Source organism: Notechis scutatus, chromosome 6 (genome assembly GCF_049901735.1).
Source record: "Notechis scutatus isolate UNSWTSFEM ecotype Mainland chromosome 6, rNotScu1.2, whole genome shotgun sequence".
Classification (NCBI taxonomy): domain Eukaryota; kingdom Metazoa; phylum Chordata; class Lepidosauria; order Squamata; family Elapidae; genus Notechis; species Notechis scutatus.
In genome coordinates, this window is record NC_142014.1 from 14,957,786 (window position 1) to 14,975,493 (window position 17,708).

The 17,708-nt window shown below is 40.1% G+C and overlaps 1 protein-coding gene across 8 annotated transcripts in view; it reads left to right on the forward strand.

Moving 5' to 3' along the window:
* The window catches only part of IL17REL (interleukin 17 receptor E like), a 63,099-nt gene that overhangs the window by 14,378 nt on the left and 31,013 nt on the right, over window positions 1-17,708 (forward strand). For all 8 annotated transcript variants that reach the window (XM_087969421.1, XM_087969420.1, XM_087969424.1 and 5 more), the window contains exons 2-4: window positions 6,689-6,716; window positions 12,821-12,970; window positions 14,524-14,633. In XM_087969421.1, the coding sequence (XP_087825547.1) occupies window positions 6,689-6,716; window positions 12,821-12,970; window positions 14,524-14,633 (288 nt within the window). The remainder of the gene's footprint in view (window positions 1-6,688; window positions 6,717-12,820; window positions 12,971-14,523; window positions 14,634-17,708) is intronic.

Here is a 17,708-nt window from a genome sequence, read left to right on the forward strand (position 1 = left end):
GCCTTTCCTTTGTTGAGCTTCATTTTTTCCTCTGCCCTTTGATTCATGAAGAACTACAGCTTCTAACAATATAATCACATAGTGGATAATACCTTGTTGAAGCCTGCTCCTAAGATTAGGTCTCAGTTACTCATCTATGGTTTAATATAGGTGATAATAATCCAATATTTACAGTTGCAATACTATAACTGAATTGTAATACCGTTACTGCGATCCTTAATTGTGGTGGAATGTGGAGACAATTATTTCCAAACAAATCTTTGGCTTGAGGAAAAAAATGCCAACTTTGGAATGTTTTGTCAATTCCATTGCAAATACTTTTGCTTGCCAGAATTTTCAGTCATAATACAGTTTGTTCTTCAATTAATAATTATTTTCTGATTTTTTTTCTTCTTCTAGTTATTTTGTTTGTATTTGAAATATTTCTCGAATGTTTTTATTTAAGGGTGCATTTGCATAATATGCTAAGCTATTGTTGTGACTTAAAGAATACATGTGGCACCATTTCTCTTTCCTTTACGCGGCTTATTTACCACAAGCAGAATTTTACCTGATGTGCATTGTATCGTTTGAATCTATCGTGGCTGACATTTTTGTTTCTAGAAAACAAACGTGGAAATCAAATTTCATTTTCTGCAAACCAACAATAATGGGAGTCAAATGCTTAAAAACCAGATGACATGAAAATCATATAAATCTCCAGGACATACTAGGTTAGAGGATAGTTTAATGAGCAACAATTTCTTTCTCAGACAAGCAAGCAAACCCTGCTGTTTTGACATTCAGGTCACTGAGGTTTAGCCTAAAAAAATTATTTATTTTGAGAGAAGAGAAAAGTAAATTTAATCTGAAACAGATGTTCTGAATAGACAAAAGGAACTATTGGACAAGTCTACAAAATGGGGTAAAAAGTCATGATGGGAGTCATGATGGTGTAATCAAATCTCCGCCTGTTTTTTTTAATAAAACCAGATCCTGCTGGCACCCTGGGAACTATATTGGACTAACTGTGTAGGGTCACTTCGTACAATATAGCCATAGTATGTCTTTCAAATATATTCGTAACTTTGATTAAATTGGTTCATGCTTTTTCTGTTGCATAAAAAGCAAATGTGGTCCTGAAATAAAATGTTAAAATCTTGGGTAGCGTATGTTAGGGTTGGGCCAATTCAAAGCTCACAACCTAAGTACAATCTTTTGAAATTGGTACATCTCTACCAAGAGCACATTACCAAAAAAACATATAGGAAGTCTGATGATGCTAAAGTAATTAAATTAGTATGGGGAAAGGAAGGAGTGTCCCGTAGACATGCAAAATAGATAGTTGGTGAAATCGGGTCTCTATGCTTGTATTTCTTTACAAAATAAAATACTTCCATTCTGCTGACAGTCATTAGTGCTGTTCCTCATGCTAATTTTCTGGAGTTTCAAATCTTTCTTATATAAGAAGTATGGTATCTATAAGCAGTATGTGTAAAATAACCAGAAAGGAACAGAAAGGAACATGGTAGCATTTCATGGATTGCTTCAGGAAGATTATTTGTGCCTGTGTATACAAGTAGTTTTCAACTGCCGTGTTTCTCATATAATAAGGCCGAGTCTTATTTTTTTGAGCCGAAAAAATGGCTAGGCCGTCTTTCGGGCATGACTTAATTCCCCCCTTGCATCTTTGGGTGGGCAGGTGGCGATGGCTTGGATGTTGACCTCAGCGTTGGTGGGGCACTTCGTATCAGGGTCAACACAGGCAGCACCATATCTGGGTGTGCAACAAAAGTACTTCCTAACGGCAAGCCCCCCCCACCATTCCCCCCCATTTCGCATGTTTTAATATAGGCCTTAATTTGGGGGGAGGGGCTTAATTTCATTTCATGCCTATAAAACATGCTGGGACTTCCCATTGGGGGAGGCCGTATTGTTGGAGAAACAGGGTACTATTAGGGCCAAAAATCCACTGCAAAGAAAGGTGGTTAGAGAGGTGCGTCCAATTTTAGGGCCTGTTTTTACCAGAGTTGTAAAGTGTATCATTATACTTGGTAACTGGATCCCATGGTCACTGAAGCAAATATGGCTTCCCCCATTGGCATTGCTTGTTAGAAGCCAACTGGGAAGGTGATCAATAGTGATTACATAACTTCAGGACACTGCAAGTATCATAAATACATGGTGGCTTCCAAGCAACCGGATTTTGATGATGTGGCCAGGGGATTCTATGATGTTTGCAAGTGTGAGGACTGGTCATAAGTAACTTAGAGTCATAAGTCACAAAAAATATATTAATATAATGTAAGCTACAACTAAGGTATAAAAATGTGGGATAGACAGCATCATCACCAGATGGATTCATAACTGGCTGACAAACTCAATATGTAGTCCTTAATGGAACTACTACTACATGGAGGCAAGTAAGGAGCAAGGTACCTCACGGTTCTGTCTTAGGTCCAGTACATTTCAATATATCCATAAACAATTTTGATGAGGGAATAGAAGGGGAACTCATTAAATTTGCGGATAACACCAAGTTGGTAGGAATACCCCAGAAAATAGGCTAAAGATCCAGAGAGATCCTTAAAGACGAACACAGAGCCCTAACTAACAAAATGAAATTCAGTGGTGAGAAAAGTAAGGTTTTACACTTAAGCAAGCAAAACCAAATGTACAAAGTATAGAATAAGTGTAACCTGGCTCAATAGCAGTAACTGGGAGGAGGATGCTGGAGTCCTAGTGGACAATCACTTAAATATGGGCCAGCAGTGTGTGGCAGCCACTGAAAAAGCCAATGCACTTCCAGGTTGCATTAATAGAGGGATAGAATTCACATTATGTGAAGGGTTAGTACTGCTTTATAAGAGCTTAGTATAATTGAGTCAAGTTTTTGTTGCCACTGTTGGAAGAAATATCCTTCTGGGTTCAGTTCCAAGTGGGGAAAAAAGACACTGGAAACATGGAGTCTGTTTGGAAAGATGGTTTAATGGTGGACAGCAGGACCACAAGGCTTGGAGCTTCAAAGTGAAAAGGAGGATCACATGCTTCAAGGTGAAGGAAAAGAGAAGGAAGGGCTGAGATGCTGAGAGTGCCTGGTTTTATACCCTCTGTTGAGATTTAAATTTGAGCTTGTATTCTGATTGGTTGTCAGACTCCCATGGGGCCATGGAGGGGCAACACTGTAGGCTGTCCCGAGTCCCACGCTTGGTTGAGCCTTGCTGGATGATGATGTAATGAAAAGGGCTTTGGGCAATTGCTACAGCTTTACCTGGAGATCTTTGTTATGTAAAATATTCTGGCCCAGGCCTTAATGGTCCACCCATTAACAAAGGTGGGGGTGAGCTTTGGCTTCTGAGGTGAGTTTCTGCTTCTGAGTTTCTACTCTTTTCAGGGGAAATTTTCTGCCTTTTTAATATTTCCGAGGATATTTCAATTTTCTAGGAGAGGAGTGGGTGTTAACTTCCTACACCACAAAATAAAAAAAGTCAAAGCTCACGCGGAAGACGTTGAAATGTTGAAGAGTGCAAAGGAAAGCCACAAAGATGATTAAGGGGCTTGAGCCCAAAATATATGAAGAACAGTTGCAGGAATTGGGTATGTCTAGTCTAGTGAAATGGAGGACTACATGATGGCAGTGTTCCTCAATATTTGAATAGCTGCTACAAAAAAGAAGGGGTCAACCTATTTTCCAAAGTGCCCGAAGGCAGGACAAGAAGCAATGGATGGAAACTAATCAAGGAAAAAACAATCTAAAACTAAAGAGAAATTTCTTGATAGTCAGGGCAATTAACCAGTGTAACAGTTTGCCTTCAGAAGTTGAGGGTACTTCATCACTTAAGGTTTTTAAGAAGAGATTGGACAGCCACTTATCTGAAAAGGTATAGGGCAGTGGTGGCTAAACTTTTTGGGCTCCTGTACTGAAAATTGAGTGCACGCTCGCATGCACGCGCTCGGGTGCCAGCACCCAGAAGACAATGCGTGCCCCCCCATGCTCCCTGTGCATGCTCATATGCAGAAGCCTGATGATGGCAGATAAGATTCTGCCGAAACGTTGCTTCAACTTTAAAAGCACAACTATAATGACGTGGGAAAATACCCGAACAAAGCTGAATACCATACATATAAATACCCGCAAAAACTTAAGAAAACATGTATGTATGTATGTATGTATGTATGTATGTATGCATTAATGTATTATATATTATATATTATATATTATATATTATATATTATATATTATATATTATATATTATATATTATATATTATATATATTAACCTTCATAATCTTACTTTCTCTAATTTCTACCTCTTTTCTCTATCCATTCATAGAATTTATTCCATGTCTGAAGGTATTCTGAATCATCTTTGTCTTTAATTTTTAAAGTTAATCTATCCATTTCAGCACAGTCCCAAATTTTCCTAATTATAACCTTGTCCAGTGGAATATTCATATTTTTCCAGTATTAAACATATGTAATCCTTGCTGCCCTCAATATGTGTAACATTAAATATGTGGTTACTTTGTCAAGATCCTCTGATAGTATACCTAAATGGCACGTTTCTGGTTTAAAATCAATATTTTGTTCGGTTATCGTTTCCAGCCATTTATGTATATTCTCCCAATATTTTCTTGCTTTATTGCATGTCCACCACATATGGTAATAGGTGCCTGAGACCTGGCTGTATTTGCAATATTACGAGATAGGTTGTCAATCTTGCAGGTGGTAAATGCCACCTGTAAAACATCTTATTATAGATTTGCTTTGTAAGCTGAAGCCATAGTCATTTTGTAATTTCTGTCCCAAAGTTTTTGCCAATTCTCTAATTCTATATTATAGCCAAAGTGTTTTGCCCAGGCAATCATTGTTTCTTTGACTATTTCTTCCTCCATTTTGTAGTTCAGTAAAAAAATTGTATATTTTTAAATCAATTTTTCATCCGTCCCCATTAAAATTGTATCCAATGCTGTAGGATCTTTATTTACCCCCATGTTCTAACATCTTTCTCATATCTTGACTGAATCAGAAAATACGGCCACCAAGCTACTCCCTTGGTCCTGTAGTTGTTGCCTTGATTTAAGTTCACCCCTCTCATTTCCCCAAATTAATGAGATTTGGATATATAAGTGCCTCCATTGGGGAAAGCCAGACTGGTATTTCCCTTTACTGTTGTGGTTTAAAAATGTTTATGAATGAAAATTTATAAAAATAATAAGAATACCATTGTAATTTTGAAAGATCACTGCATGAATGATTGTAAGTCAAGGACTACCTGTAAATAGATGTGGGGACAGGGTAAAAAAAAATATGGCGATGGATCACAATCCATCACAAACAGTCTGCAGGAGTGCTTTATCAGGTAAAGTCATAGATTCAAGGCAGTTCTTGAGCCATGCCAGAACAGTAGATCAATCTGAAATAATCTGAGAGGATATCCTTCTGCTTCCAAGTCGCTACAGAATGCAGAATTTCTCATACTGTGGTAAGCAGTCTAAGCACCTGATGACGGAGTTTAGACTGCTCCATTCTTCATCCGTGTTGGCCCCTTGATCATCTTTGTTGCTTTTCTCTGCACTCTTTCCAGAGTCTCAACATTCTGTGTTGACATAGGGCAGTGGTGGCTAACTTTTTTGGGCTTCTGTGCTGAAAATTGCACGCTCGCTCACGCTCGTGTGCTCGTGTGCTCGTGTGCCAGCACCTAGAAGGCAATGCGCGTGGCATCCCCCTGCCCCCTGCGCATGCGTGTGCGATCCCCCCGCCACCCTCTTACCTGCACTGTGCGCCTCCCAGCTGATTTTGTCCCGTTTGAGGCCTTTTTCCCTCAGAGGCTCGAGGGAAGCCTTTGTAGCCTTCAGAGGTCGAAAAATGGGCCTGTTTTGTCACTTCTGATATTTCTGGAAGGCCCATTTTTTCGGCCTCTTGAGGTTGCAGAGGCTTTCCTCGAGCCTCTGGGAGGCTGAAAAAGGCCTCAAATGGGACAAAAATCAGCTGGGAGGCACGCGCATGTGCAGTGCAGGAAAGTTTGGCTGGGGCTCGCGTGGCCGCACAAATGGCTCTGCGTGCCACCTGTGGCACATATGCCATAGGTTCGCCATCATGGAGATAGGGTTTACTTTACTGGTTGATGACTTAACATTGGCATACCTTATGACAGATATTACAGATTTTAAGCCCATGCTTATTCCTAGAATTGTAGAGTTAAAGAGAACGTGGAGATCATTTAGTCCAGGAGCTTCAGGGTAGAATTGCAGTACAGGATCTGCTTTTTACAACCCAAATAGGTAATTGTCTAGTCTTCAGTGAAGAAGGGCCTCTGTTTCCCAGGCATACCCCTTTTACAGCTTATTAGGAACCTTTCCCAGGATTTAACTTGGAATCCTTGTATTTTTCACCTTCATTTGGGTCCTTCTGTTTAGAGTAACATAAAGCAGATGTACTTCATTTCTGTGTGAAAATTCTCCAAGTATTTTAAGAAAGTGATTGCATCTTCCTTTAACTTTCTTTTATTCTAGACAATTTTTTTTTGGTATTTTTAATCAAGATTGAAATCTTATGTGTGATTATAGTTTGGATTTCAACCACATAATTCAATTGACCTCTAAGAATTAATGTGTATTTTTATATGAATATATGAGTGTTATTTGTCTTATGTTATTCCTTAGATATATTATTTAAATTAATGTATCTTAATTTTCTCCTCCATAGGGATTTCATTGCAAACATCAATTTTCTAGTAAGTATTATATTTTCATTCTTATTATATTTCATTCATTCTTGAGATCAGGAAAGCAAAACTTTTGAATGACCAATCAGCCTGAAAGCTCATTATTTGTTTTTGAAATTTTCTTCCTATTTGAGGACCTTCTTATTCATCCTCAAGTGCCTTGGATCATGTGGATTTTCTGTGAATGGCTTAAATAGTATGTTTGCTTTTTAAAAATGAGGCTTCGATTCTCAGAATACAAAATGTATCATCACTCGTTGTACTATTTTGATTGTATCACCCATTGTGCCTCAAAGAAAATATCAGCACCTACACAAGTACTTCAAATGAATAATCATGGGCATACTCAATTGACATATATACCAATGGTGGTTTTTTTTCTACACCAACATTTCGGGATTGTAAATTATTGAATAAATAGCTATCAAAATCTTTAAACAGAGTTTTTGAATGGGTGAACGCTGCACACTAGCAATGTAGAATAGTCACTGGACTATACATCCTGACATTGCGCCAGCAGTCAAGCTATTGTATGTTATTGTATGTTCCAAATTCATTTGTCGGTAACTCTTGTTATAGGCCAAATATTCAATTTGGATGCAATCTATAATAAGAGTATGATATGCTTTTGATTGTTTTTATATGTGTGTCTTCAATGGCTATCATCACTTAAAATCACTTAACATTTTCATTTATTATTATTACTTATTTATTCATTTTATCTTACCATTATTATTTTTTATAAATAAGGCAACAAATATACATAATATTCCCTCCTCCTGTTTCCCCCACAACAACAACCCTGTGAAGTAGATTGGCTGCGAGAGAGGGATTGGTTGAAAATTACACAGCTGACTTTCATGCCCAAGGCAGGATTAGAACTCACAGTCTCCCACAGTTTCTAGCCTGGTGCCTTAACCACTAGACCAAACTAATCTGTCTACTGGTCTACCCACAGTGTTCTGTATTCAAGAAGGCGGATATAATTTTCTTGTTCTTAATCTGTTGTGGCCTGTGGTGTACTAGGTATATTATTCAAGCACTTATTTATTTATTTATATTTTTTTATTTATCTATCTTATATGCCCGTGATGACGAACCTATGGCACATGTGCCACAGTTGGCACTCAGAACCATTTGTGTGGGCACGTGAGCCCCAGCCAAACTTATCTGGACTGCGCATGCCTTCCATCTGATTTTTGGACCGTTTGAGGCTGTTTTCGCCCTCCCAGAGGTTCGAGGAAAGCCTCTGCAGCCTCAGGAGGCTGAAAAACGGGTCTTCCAGAAATACCGGAAGTGCCAAAATGGGCCCGTTTTCAGGCTCCTGAGGCTTCCCTTGAGCCTCCGAGAGGGGCGAAAACAGCCTCCCCCAGGCTCCCTCCGGAGGCTGAAAATGTGTGCTTTTGGCACACCACAACAAAAAGGTTCGTCATCATTGTTAGATGCCGTCCATCTCTGCTGGAGATGACTCTAGGCCAGATGTGGTATTCAGCTGGTTCTGACCAGTTCTGGAGAACTGGTAGTGGAAATTTTGAGTAGTTTGGAGAACCGGCAAATATCACTTCTGACTGGCCCCACCCACATCTATTCTCTGCCTCCGAGTCCCAGCTGATCATCTGGGTCTTCTTTTGTTGCCCTGCACAGGAGAATGGAGCTGGAAAGCAGGTTAGTGGGGTGGGGAGGGAATGGGATTTTGCAGTAACCTTCCCCTGGAGTTGGGTGAGGATGGAGATTTTACAGTATCCTTCCCCTGCTACGCCCACCAAGCCACGCCCACAGAACTGGTAGTAAAAAAAATTTTTGTATCCCACCATTGCTCTAGGTTGCTTACAATAATTAAAAGCCACTAAAAGCATCAAAACATCAGAACAATAGAGATATGGAGAATCAAGTGAATAAAGAGACCTACATAAAAGGATTATAGAAAAGATCAAATCTTGTAAAAGATTGTTCACAACCTGGGCTTTCTGTGTTTTTATTAGAGTAAATTGTTGTATTTCAGCTTTTATTGTACCCTTCACTCTTATTTTCAGAAGTTTCTTTATTATCTCTCTGCTTGTGGCCACTTGAATGTGCAGTCTTGAGTCTTTGAGTCAGCAGAAAAGTACTCTGGCACAAGCTTCTTTATGTCAATTTCTAAGTCATTTTTTTTGTCTCGGTGATGAGGCCACCCAGTGGTGCTGTCTGCACATATTTGATATTAAGGGATTGGCAGATCCCCTGGTTTCATTTTTTTCTTTAATGGGCATTGTCTGCTGATGAGAAAAATATCCACCCATCACTCTTCCTTCTATGAGTTGGGACTGGAACTGGGATTGGGAGGACAGAAAGATTTTATCAGAAGGCTAAACTTGGAGTACTGATCTATTTTATTGGGCAGCCCCCTTCTTTCACAAAATGATCCTCAGGGCAGCCGATGTTGTCACCTGAATATCAGTTGAGAGGAATTATTTTATTTTATTTTTATTTATTTATTTTGTCAAGCATGCATTTGATAATATATATAAGTATAAACATGATTATTAATACATGAAATAGATGTGATCTATGTATGGTATATAAAATCATACATTGCAATGTCCTACCTGTCAATGAATACTTCAGCTTCAACCATAACAACACAAGAGCAAACAATAGATACAAACTCAAGGTTAACCGCACCAAACTTGATTGCAGGAAATACGACTTCAGCAACAGAGTGGTCAATGTCTGGAATACTCTACCCGACTCTGTAGTTTCTTCCCCAAACCCCCAAAACTTTAACCTTAGACTGTCTACTTTTGACCTCACCCCTTTCCTAAGAGGTCTGTAGGGGGCGTGCATAAGCACACCAACGTGCCTACCGTCCCTGTCCTATTGTTTCTTTTATTTTTCTTATATGTACCCATTTCATGTATTCCTAACTATGTATATACTTAAACCTATTATCTTGTAAGCGATTGACAAATCAAATAAAAATAAATAAATAAATGAATGAATAAAAGGGAACATTAAGACAAGGATGGTAGGCACGTTTTGCGCTTATGCATGCCTCTTACAGACCTCTTAGGAATGGGGTGAGGTCAACATTAAACAATTAGTAGACAGTAGGGAAGCAAGGTGGAATAGGGTGAAGGCTCTACGGATCACAAACCATCTCCTAGTGCAGTGATGACATATCAAAGGTGATATTTTGGGTGACACACCACTGCTCCCCAACTCCTAACGAATATTCTTGAAAGCATGTCCCATTTTTTGGGAGGTTTTGGAAGCTGCACAGGCTGCATGAGAATGGTGTATGCTCTTGTACGGCCTCCGGGCCCTATGGGAGTCATGTGAGAAGGTCATGTTCTTGTGTGGCCTTCTGAGTGTCCGAAAATGGTGCAAGGCCTGTTTTCATGCAGTGTTCACAGCATTCTCTGAAGCTACTTCAAAAACAAAGGCCTTGTGCAATCTCGAGCAGACTCGGCTAGGCCACAGGTGCTTGTCAACGGAAAGAGAATGCTGCCATCTTGGGAAATGATGCTAGGCAGCCATTTTGAGTGACTTTGGTGGCCTCTACTTCAGATCCAACCTCAGTGCTGCTGATGAGTGCCACCGTTCACAGTAGCTGAGATTGGTGAAGCAGCAGGGCAGAGAGAGAATTACTTCTGAATAGAATCTCCATTGTTATAAAGATTGAGCAGTGGCAATTTCAATGGAAAAAAGAATATTCAGTTCATTTTATACATCTCAAAGAATTGATATAAGATATTTTGTAGCTAATAAGGCTAAATGATGGCTAAAATGAGTAACCCCACCCCCACTACTGGAAATGATCAGATTGGGTCTTTTTTCCAAATCCAAAGTTAATGTAGCAAAACTCAACGGCATTGGAAATTAATTCTTTGCAGAATGGAATGAAGTTTGAAAGTTATAGTTTCATTTCAACTGGCGATATTTCTATTAATCTTTACTAAAGCGCACACTCCTTCAAATTATACTGACCTGGCATAGCTTAAGATAATAGCTACAAGAATTTTGTCTGCTTTTATTGGAAAAGATCCTTCTTTTCCGCTATGGAAGAATGGTTAATTAAACTGTGGGAATATGCTTTGATGTCTAGAATATTTATTTATTTATTTATTTATTTATTTATTTATTTGATTTGCCAATTGTTTACAAGATAATAAGTATAAGTGTATACATAGTTGTGAATACATGAAATGGGTACATATAAGAAAATAAAAGAAGAATAAGAGAAACAATAGGACAGGGACGGTAGGCACGTTGGTGCGCTTTATGCACGCCCCTACAGACCTCTTAGGAAAGGGGTGAGGTCAATAGTAGACAGTCTAAGGTTAAAGTTTTGGGGTTTGGGGAAAACTACAGAGTCGGGTAGTGTATTCCAGACATTGACCACTCTATTGCTGAAGTCGTATTTCCTGCAATCAAGTTTGGTGCGGTTAACTTTGAGTTTGTATCTATTGTGTGCTCTTGTGTTGTTATGGTTGAAGCTGAAGTATTCATTGAAAGGTAGGACATTGCAATGTATGATTTTATATACCATGCTTAAATCAGACCGAAGACGGCGTAATTCAAGGTTTTCTAGTTCTAGAATTTCAAGTCTGGTGGCATAAGGTATTCTACAACGAGTAGAGAAGTGGAGAACTCTTCTTGTGAAATATTTCTGGACTTTCTCAATTGTGCTAATATCAGATACGTAATGTGGGTTCCAGACTGATGAACTGTATTCGAGTATTGGTCTAGCAAATGTTTTGTATGCTCTGGTTAGTAGTGTGATATTACCAGAGAAAAAGCTACGTAGGATTAGGTTAACAACTCTTAATGCTTTTTGGCTATGTAGTTGCAGTGGGCTCTAGCACTTAGATCATTAGAGGTGAGTATTCCAAGGTCCTTTACAGAGCTTGGGTCATCAACAAGATCTTGACTATTCAGCTTGTATTTTATTTTCTGATTTTTTTTGCCAATATGTAAGACAGAGCATTTATTTGTTGAGATTTGAAGTTGCCATTTGTTTGACCATTCTGATACATAGTCAAGATCTTTTGTAGGGTAGCAGTATTGTCTGTGGTATTGAACAGCTTTACATCATCAGCGAAAAGAACGCAATTGCTCTTAATAATCTCATTGTCTAAAAAAAAATATCTTCTGTACAATTCAGTCATATTTTGAAATTATTTTTGGACTACAATGCTATGCATAGAACGGTAGCATAACCCTAATTTGGTCCTCTGGTTATTCATTTTTGGGGGGAGGCGAGGGAGGGGAAGTATTTAACCAAATGGGTCTTTTATTTCCAAGTCAATTGTGTAACTTAAGAGAACATTAATTAAACAATCAAGAATTAGATTGGTATAATGGTTAGAGGCACCAGGCTAGAAACCAAGAAGCCATGTGTTCTAGTCCTCACATAGGAATGAAGCCATCTGGATAATTTTAGGTTAATCTCTCTCCCCCTCCCTCCCTCCCTCTCCCTCTCTTCCTCTCTCTCCCCCTCTCTCCCCCTCCCTCTCTCCCCTTCTCCCTTCCTCTCCCTCTTCCACTCTCTTAGAAGAGAGAGGTAATGATACACTGTTTCTGAAAATGTAACCAATAAAACTACAAGGACTTGTCCAGGCAGTTGCCAAGAGTCAAAAATGATTTGAACACAAAAACATGTTTCACACGGGGAGTAGGTTTTTTCCTTGGCAACCATTTTGCCCTGTGGGTGACACATGCACTAGTCATCTTCCTCAGAACTGAAATATTTCATCAGATCCTAAATTGGCCCAAGACATTATGGCCAATGAACATATAATTCCTTCCTCCAAGGGAAGACTCTTGATTGTTCCAAAATTCTCTGTTGTGCTAAAGTACAATAGGTACTGATGAATTATGCAACTAGCCCTCTTGAGTCAGAATTGGCTGGACAGGGGATATATTTACCATTGTTTTTTAGAAGATGTGACTGAAATATATGTCTGTAGTGCATTGTTTGACTAGTGAATGTCTCTCCTCCCCTATTAGTTATGACCGATGATCATATAGACACCTGAGTTTTTCTCCAATGATTTACAATGTTATTGAGTTATTTCAAGTTTGTTTTTACAGAGAGGCACATATATACATATATTGTTTGTTACCTTTTACAGTGGAGGCTGCGAGCAGTTTCTGCCATCCTGCGCCTGCCTCCCTTTCTCCAGTTAATCTTAAAAACATGAAACTTGGGACTACAATGAAGTGTGAAGATCACAGGCATTGCTCTCTCCACTTAAGTGTCATGGCAAACCTGCAACTTAACGGTAAATCAGATGATTCCATAGGAAATGTGGATAATAACTGAGGGCTCTTGTTCAGTGGAAGAGAGCGTGCAGAAAACCCCAGTTCTACTTCCAGTTCTCTATAGCAGGGGTCCCCAACCGCCGGTCCGCGGACCGGTACCGGGTCGCGGAACAACCCTTACCGGGCCGCTGGTTGCTGGGCGCCGCCATCTTTTTGGTAAAAAGCGCTTCTGGTGAGCTTTTCCGGGTAGAAAGCTCACCGAAGCGCTGTTTCGTCATAAAAGATGGCGCCAGCGCTCGGTGAGCTTTTCCGGGTAGAAAGCCATTTCTACCGAAAAAGCTCACCAGAAGCGCTAGCGCCGCATCTTTTTATGACGAAACAGCGCTCCGGTGACGTCACCGGAAGCGCCTTTTCGTCATAAAAAGATGGCGGCGCCCAGTTGACGCCGGTACCGGGCCGCGGCGCCCAGCTGATGTCGGAACCGGGCCGCGGCGTCGAAAAGGTTGGGGATCCCTGCTCTATAGGGAGATCTAAGAAGAACTCTTGTATTTCCTGGAGAATGATTGCATATGAGAGAAGGGGAAACGTAGGGCATTCCTGAGGAATCCTTTTTGATAGGGCTCCCATCACAATATTGGTGATGGGGACATGGCGATTCCATCTGGGAGTTCACACTTGTTCTGATACCCAGGGCTTGTACACACAAGCTGGTCTTGGTGTAGAAGGTTCTCTTAGGGATAGTGTCAATAGGTTGCATCATTAATTAATGCTACCAAATTTGAATTGCAAGAATAGATGATCAGTAGATAGCAGCAAAAGGATGGGAATTGTTGTATTGTTTGCTCTTATCCTGTGGTCACACCAGTATATACAAAGGCAATTTAAAACAATGTGAAGTTCAACAGTGTGGGTGTCAGCTCAGTACAATGGGAGAAATATACCTTGGGTTTTTAAGACGCCTCCAAGTGCCATTAAGAAACTACAAATTAAAATTAAATGAATGCAACTGGAAAGAAATCAAGGAAGATAGCTGTATCAAAGAAAACAATAAGAGTGGTTTTTGTGCAGCAAACAAACCACTGCAAATCAATATTCCCAGCTGCATGAAGACAACAGGATTCCATATTGGAATCTATGAAAATACTTTCTCTAGCAGAAATTTTAGTGGAGATAAAGGAGATACGAAAGTAGGAGAGTCACCTGTCTAATCAATGTTGACCTTATTGGATTTGGTCAAGCAGGATTGGCATTTACAGAGGTTGGCTACTAATACACTTTAGCTCAATGAAAGGAAAATTAAAAATTGGACCCACTGCTGTTTTCTCCTACATTTTATTTGGTAGAACTTTGACTGAGGAGCATTCAACTATCAAAAGTGAGGTGCTCATCTTTGATTAGCCTACAGGTTCTAAAAGTTATGCTGTTTGTTTCAGGGGGCTTTTTATTTCTATGGTTCATTCATAAAAGGTCCCCCTCTTTCATAATATGCTATTGGAAGTGAGTAATAATTCCTTCCCCTCAAAGTCTGTTTCTTTGAATTCTGAATTTGCAATTTTTTCTACATTATTTTCAGAAAATATGTCTGGTGTTCGAATTTGTTATCTCTTGATGGTTACTCAAAAAACCAAGTGTGTGAAGGTGAAGATTTCCAGGGAGCAAAATGCCCATCGTGAGGGAAATAAGGTAAAAGATCTCAGTTGTTTTTGTCATTTTATTGGAGCAAAATTTAAATAATCTAGGAAAGAAGGTGATATAGTGTCTCTCAATGTAAGAATTCATTTTTTTTAAGTGGATAGGGCAAAGTTATATGTTCCGAGGTAAATATGGTGTTCCCGTTTTCTATTTTATAGTGCTATGAAGTTATTTACAGAACAGAGTCAGCTTTTTGAGGAAGTTGAAAGAAAAAATACCAACCACGAGTATTCAAACTATCTTTATTTGAAGGTTACATTAACAGAATCTTGTAGGTCTATAAGTACCATTTACTTTTACTCTCCCAAATACTAAAGAGAGTCCCTTCTGATATGCTTTGTCTATCCCCACGTCTACTTTGGATTCACATTTCTCTTCTTTGATTGTTGTCTAGGCTGTGACTCTTCCTTCTACCTTCCAAGGTCATTCCCACAGATCATTACAAATAGGAAGGCTTGTGGATCTTCCCTTGCAGACTATCCCCTTATATATTTGGTCAGCTATCACTGAGACTGCAGAAAAAATCCAGATGTACTTATTTATTTAATAAATTGATATGGCAGCTCATTTCACTGAATGTGATTTTGGGTAGCATGCAATCAACACTTAAAAACAATGTTATAGTTATTTTAAAAAGCTAAAAATATAAATAAAAGCAAGATTGCTGGAGAACATGCACCTAAGCACAATATAATAATTATGCAGTCTTTCCATGGAATGTCCAAGGCTGCTGGAAAAGTTAGGTTTTGGGGGATTTTCTGAAAGATTAACAGGGATGGGCTAACCTCACCTTCGGCGGAGGGATGATGTTCTAGAAGGCAGGAGAAACACGCCATCTGGGTCCCATTGGATGAAAGCAAATGGGACCCTCAACACAACCCTCCTGCTGGACCTGATGGGATGGGCAGATGTGATCAGGAAAAGGTGGTCCCTTAAATAGCCTGGCCCCATGCCATGCAGGGCTTTAAATGTGAAAACCAGTACCTTGAATTGCATTCAGAACAGTGGTGGGATTCAACTTGTTTTACCACCAGTTTGGTGGACATGGCTTGGTGGGGTACTTTGCCTAATGCCAGCACGCATCTCTTCCCACACCAGCTGAGACCTGCAGCGCCCATCAGCTGAGAGGATAAAGAAGAGAAAAGCGTAGGAGTGGGTGGGGAGTGCTGATCCTGCACTTTTATCTTCTTTTTCCTCTCAGCTGATTGTCAGCTTTTTTCCCCTCCTCTCAGCTGATTGTCGGCTTTTTTCCCCTCCTCTCAGCTGATTGTCGGCTTTTTCCCCTCCTCTCAGCTGATTGCCAGCTTCCCCCCCTCCTCTCAGCTGATTGTCGGCTTTTTCCCTTCCTCTCAGCTGATTGTCGGCTTTCCCCTCCTCTCAGCTGATTGTCAGCTTTTTCCCCTCCTCTCAGCTGATTGTCAGCTTTTCCCCTCCTCTCAGCTGATTGTCAGCTTTTTCCCCTCCTCTCAGCTGATTGTCGGCTTTTTTCCTCTCAGCTGATTGTGGTTTCCCCTCCTCAGCTGATTGCCAGCTTCCCCTCCTCTCAGCTGATTGTCGGCTTTTTCCTTCCTCTCAGCTGATTGTCGGCTTTTCCCCTCCTCTCAGCTGATTGTCAGCTTTTTCCCCTCCTCTCAGCTGATTGTCAGCTTTTCCCCCTCCTCTCAGCTGATTGTCAGCTTTTTTGTCCTCTCAGCTGATTGCCAGCTTTCCCCCCTTCTCTCAGCTGATTGTCGGCTTTTTTCCCTTCCTCTCAGCTGATTGTCGGCTTTTTCCCTCCTCTCAGCTGATTGTCAGCTTTCCCTCCTCCTCTCAGCTGATTGTCAGCTTTTTCCCCTCCTCTCAGCTATTTGTCAGCTTTTTCCCTCCTCTCAGCTGATTGCCAGCTTTCCCCCTCCTCTCAGCTGATCGTCAGCTTTTCCCCCTCCTCTCAGCTGATTGTCAGCTTTTTCCCTCCTCTCAGCTGATTGTCAGCTTTTTTCCCTCCTCTCAGCTGATCGTCAGATTTTTTCCCTCCTCTCAGCTGATCGTCAGCTTTCCCCCCTCCTCTCAGCTGATTGTCGGCTTTTTGTAACTATCATTTCTGGAGAACCGATAGCACACCACCATTGATTCAGAAGTAAAGAGCACCAGTTCAACTCACAGAACAGACATACAACTATCCATGCAGTTGTAATTCTGCATCAGTTGAAACTCTCAGATACTCTTGAAGGGAACCCCATGAAAGATGCATTAGTAGTAATCTACTCTGGAAGTAACCAGAGCATGGGTGTCTGGGAGTAGAGCCTATAGCGATTCAGTAAAGGGTACAAATGTTACACAATATGAAGCCGTGCAAAGGCCCTCCTAGCCACCACTGCCACTATGCCAGTAACTCATATATCATTGTGTAATGGGATCATGGCATGTGTGTGACATTATTTTGTCATCATCATAGCTTCCAATCTCCAATGTTGGCTCTGGAAGTTATTTTTGGATTAGAAGTTATCTATTCATTCTACGCAGTTCTGGCATTTAAGTTTATTTTCCACAATATTATACCAGCCACATGGTTGTCTGGCCAAAGTGAGAATGAAGGTATTTAAACTATTTAAATAGCAGGATCCCCCACACTAGGACAAAAGGAACAAGAATTGGTTCAAATTGTTTCCACATTCACTGACTGATTACTGTCTGTCTCCAAGAGTGTTAGGTTTACGTCTACCTTGTGCTATAAAAATTAGTATGATGACTATGTGTGGGCTAAGAATACTGCATGCCATTGCTCCCATATGGATTTATTTAAAAAAATGATTTATGACAACATAAATCAAACAATTATTCCCCATAAGCTTAGTTACATGCCTCATGCTCACTTCACATTTTCACAGAAAATGTTGTGTACCTCTCCCTTGCTTCAAAAGAGAAGAACTCCCAACTAATCTGACAATTCCTGAAATCTGGTTTGGCAATATACTTTTACAGTCTTCTTCTTTTTTGAAAAAGCAGCGAATGTGTAGATATTATGATTAGGGAACATAGAATACTACAGAAAGGGCATCTGGGGATTTTCCAGAAAAGCTTTTACCT